Genomic DNA, 5000 nt, shown 5'->3' with positions numbered 1-5000 from the left:
AGGCACCGGTCTAGCGAGCTACCTCTGGCCTCCCCCCGTTTGTCGCCGGCTACCTGTGTGTGTGTGTGTGTGTGTGTGTGTGTGTGTGTGTGTGTGTGTGTGTTTCCCCCGGTTGAAGACAGCAGCTTACCCTGTATTGATTGAAATGATCTCTATCAGAGGGTTCTTTCTAATCTTGGGCAGATCCAGTCTGGCTCCGCCGAGACGCTTCCCGTTGTCCTTCTTCTGACCCAGCAGACGCACCGAGTGACCTTCACACACAACACACACAAATACTAGTCAGGACACAGAGTGACCTTCACACACAACACACACAAATACTAGTCAGGACACAGAGTGACCTTCACACATAAATACTAGTCAGGACACAGAGTGACCTTCACACATAACACACACAAATACTAGTCAGGACACAGAGTGACCTTCACACACAACACACACAAATACTAGTCAGGACACCGAGTGACCTTCACACACAAATACTAGTCAGGACACTGAGTGACCCAGAACCTGACCCCTTATCAATATAACAAGACATTACAGAACCTGACCCCTTTCTCCCTTATCAATATAACAAGACATTACAGAACCTGACCCCTTTCTCCCTGATCAATATAACAAGACATTACAGAACCTGACCTCTTTCTCCCTGATCAATATAACAAGACATTACAGAACCTGACCCCTTTCTCCCTTATCAATATAACAAGACATTACAGAACCTGACCCCTTATCAATATAACAAGACATTACAGAACCTGACCCCTTTCTCCCGTATCAATATAACAAGACATTACAGAACCTGACCCCTTTCTCCCTGATCAATATAACAAGACATTACAGAACCTGACCCCTTATCAATATAACAAGACATTACAGAACCTGACCCCTTTCTCCCTTATCAATATAACAAGACAGATACCAGAACCTGACCCCTTATCAATATAACAAGACATTACAGAACCTGACCCCTTTCTCCCTTATCAATATAACAAGACAGATACCAGAACCTGACCTCTTTCTCCCTTATCAATATAACAAGACATTACAGAACCTGGCCCCTTTCTCCCTTATCAATATAACAAGACATTACAGAACCTGACCTCTTTCTCCCTTATCAATATAACAAGACATTACAGAACCTGACCCCTTATCAATATAACAAGCCATTATAGAACCTGACCCCTTTCTCCCTTATCAATATAACAAGACATTACAGAACCTGACCCCTTTCTCCCTTATCAATATAACAAGACATTACAGAACCTGACCCCTTATCAATATAACAAGACATTACAGAACCTGACCCCTTTCTCCCTTATCAATATAACAAGCCATTACAGAACCTGACCCCTTATCAATATAACAAGCCATTACAGAACCTGACCCCTTTCTCCCTTATCAATATAACAAGCCATTACAGAACCTGACCCCTTATCAATATAACAAGACATTACAGAACCTGACCCCTTTCTCCCTTATCAATATAACAAGACATTACAGAACCTGGCCCCTTATCAATATAACAAGACATTACAGAACCTGACCCCTTATCAATATAGCAAGACATTACAGAACCTGACCCCTTTCTCCCTTATCAATATAACAAGACATTACAGAACCTGACCCCTTTCTCCCTTATCAATATAACAAGACATTACAGAACCTGACTCCTTATCAATATAACAAGACATTACAGAACCTGACCCCTTTCTCCCTTATCAATATAACAAGACATTACAGAACCTGACCCCTTATCAATATAACAAGACAGATACCAGAACCTGACCCCTTATCAATATAACAAGACATTACAGAACCTGACCACTTATCAATATAACAAGACAGATACCAGAACCTGACCCCTTTCTCCCTGATCAATATAACAAGACAGAAACCAATTTCAGCCATTATGACCTGTTACAACATAACTCTACACTCTGATATATATCACTACACCTGGGAGGGGGGGAAGGAGGGAGGGAGGTACTGTAGGGAGGGAGGGAGGGAGGTACTGTAGGGAGGGAGGGAGGGAGGTACTGTAGGGAGGGAGGGAGGGAGGGGAGGGAGGTACTGTAGGGAGGGAGGGAGGGAGGGAGGTACTGTAGGGAGGGAGGGAGGGAGGGAGGTACTGTAGGGAGGTACTGTAGGGAGGGAGGGAGGGAGGGAGGTACTGTAGGGAGGGAGGGAGGGAGGTACTGTAGGGAGGGAGGGAGGGAGGGAGGTACTGTAGGGAGGGAGGGAGGGAGGGAGGGTACTGTAGGGAGGTACTGTAGGGAGGGAGGGAGGGAGGGAGGTACTGTAGGGAGGGAGGGAGGGAGGTACTGTAGGGAGGGAGGGAGGGAGGGAGGGAGGGAGGGAGGGAGGGAGGGAGGGAGGGAGGGAGGGAGGGAGGGAGGGAGGGAGGGAGGGAGGGAGGGAGGGAGGGAGGGAGGGATGAAAGAGATGAAAGAGATGAAAGAGATGAGAGAGGGAGTAAAAGCAAACTGGAAGACATCGTGACCCATAGAGATCTCTCATAAGAGGTGAGGTATCTCTCTCTCCTCAGTCTGATGTTTTCTCATTGTTTTGTTATAAATCAGTGGAGAGATGAAGACGATGAGACCAGGTGCTTAATGCCCTTCGTCGTATCAAACGTGAATGTGTCCGAGACGGCAACCGAGCTTCTCTCAGCCCCCACATCACAGGCTAGAATGTAATTACTGTTGCCAGCTCCTCCTGCCTCCAGAAGAATGTGAACTCATAACACCAGCTAAATCACTTCTACAACCCATCTACATGATAATAACTGGGAGAGAAGAGCATCAACTCCCCAGATAGAGGTAAGATCATGTCCTTCTATATTTCACTGGTTCAGTGAAAAGTCATGGATGTTAAAAACATTGTTCCTCCACCTCCTCCCCTTCTGTGAGGGAGATCAACAGAGAGCCCTGTAGAGACACCGGGGAGCCACAGATGCAGTAGAAGATACAGTACAATGTCTAGATGAGGGGTCTGGTATGTCTAGATGAGGGGTACCAGGTCTGGTATGTAGATATGATGATACTGTGTTGGTAGATCCAGTAGAATGTCTAGATGAGGGGTCTGGTATGTCTAGATGAGGGGTACCAGGTCTGGTATGTCTAGATGAGGGGTACCAGGTCTGGTATGTAGATATGGTGATACTGTGTGTTGGTAGATACAGTAGAATGTCTAGATGAGGGGTACCAGGTCTGGTATGTAGATATGATGATACTGTGTGTTGGTAGATACAGTAGAATGTCTAGATGAGGGGTCTGGTATGTCTAGATGAGGGGTCTGGTATGTCTTGATGAAGGTCCAGTAGAACTACTTGCCCAATCCCCCCCGCTTCTCCTTCGCCCAAATCCAGACAGCTGATGTTCTGAAAGAGCTGCAAAATCTGGACCCCTACAAATCCGCCGGGCTAGACAATCTGGACCCCCTCTTTCTAAAATTATTAGCCAAAATTGATGCAACCCCCATTACTAGCCTGTTCAACCTCTCTTTCGTGTCGTCTGGGATCCCCAAAGATTGAAAAGCTGCCGCGGTCATCCCCCTCTTCAAAGGGGGAGACACTCCAGACCCAAACTGTTACAGACCTATATCCATCCTGCCCTTTCTAAGGTCTTCGAAGTTAACAAGTTAACAAACAGATCCTCGACCATTTCGAATCCCACCGTACCTTCTCCACTATGTTTCCGAGCTGGTCATGGGTGCACCGCAGCCACGCTCAAGGTCCTAAACGATATCATCATAACCGACATCGATAAAAGACAGTACTGTGCAGCCGTCTTCATCGACCTTGCCAAGGCTTTCGACTCTGTCAATTACAGCATTCTTATTGGCAGATTCAACAGCCTTGGTTTCTCCAATGACTGCCTCGCTTGGTTCACCAACTACTTCTCAGACAGAGTTCAGTGTGTCAAATCGGAGAGCCTGTTGTCCGGACCTCTGGGAGTCTCTATGGGGGTGCCACAGGGTTCAATTCTCGGGCCGACTCTCTTCTCTGTATACATCAATGACTTAGCGTCTGCTAAATGACTTAAATGTAAATGTAATGTGGCTCTTGCTGCTGGTGATTCTCTGATCCACCTCTATGCAGACGACACCATTCTGTATACTTCTGGCCCTTCTTTGGACACTGTGTTAACGAACCTCCAGATGAGCTTCAATGCCATACAACACTTCTTCCGTGACCTCCAACTGCTCTTAAATGCTAGTAAAACTAAATGCATGCTCTTCCAACTGGTTGCTGCCCGCACCCGTCCGCCCATCCAGCATCACCACCCTGGACGGTTCTGACCTAGAATATGTGGACAACTATAAATACCTAGGTGTCCGGCTAGACTGTAAACTCTCCTTCCAGACTCACGTCAAACATCTCCAATCCAAAATTAAATCTGGAATCGGCTTCCTATTTCGCAACAAAGCCTCCTTTACTCATGCCGCCAAACATACCCTCGTAAAACTGACCATCCTACCGATCCTTGACTTCGGCGATGTCATTCACAAAATAGCCCCCAACTCTCTACTCAGAAAATTGGATGTAGTCTATCACAGTGCCATCCGTTTTGTCACCAAAGCCCCATATACTACCCACCACTGCGACCTGGTTGCTCTTGTTGGCTGGCCCTCACTACATATGCGTCACCAAACCCACTGGCTCCAGGTCATCTATGAGTCTTTGCTAGGTAAAGCCCCGCCTTATCTCAGCTCACTGGTCACCATAGCAACACCCACCAGTAGCACTTGCTCCAGCAGGTATATCTCACCGGTCACCCCCAAAGACAACACCTCCTTTGGCCGCCTTTCCTTCCAGTTCTCTGCTGCCAATGACTGGAACGAATTGAACAAAAATCACTGAAGCTGGAGACTCATATCTCCCTCTCCAACTTTAAGCATCAGCTGTCTGAGCAGCTTACCGATCACAGTACCTGTACACAGCCAGTCTGTAAATAGCACACCCAACTACCTCATCCCCATATTATTACTTACCCTCT

General features: G+C 46.8%; 1 protein-coding gene across 1 annotated transcript in view; it reads right to left on the bottom strand.

The window, feature by feature from the left end:
* The window catches only part of LOC135519856 (threonylcarbamoyladenosine tRNA methylthiotransferase-like), a 528096-nt gene that overhangs the window by 391983 nt on the left and 131113 nt on the right, over positions 1 to 5000 (bottom strand). The window contains exon 6 of the mRNA XM_064945063.1: positions 131 to 251. Coding sequence (XP_064801135.1) covers positions 131 to 251 — 121 coding nt within the window. The remainder of the gene's footprint in view (positions 1 to 130; positions 252 to 5000) is intronic.

This window comes from Oncorhynchus masou, chromosome 29, assembly GCF_036934945.1.
Source record: "Oncorhynchus masou masou isolate Uvic2021 chromosome 29, UVic_Omas_1.1, whole genome shotgun sequence".
Classification (NCBI taxonomy): Eukaryota; Metazoa; Chordata; class Actinopteri; order Salmoniformes; family Salmonidae; genus Oncorhynchus; species Oncorhynchus masou.
Note: the sequence above shows the minus strand (reverse complement) of the source record. Positions and strands in the feature narration are given on the sequence as shown.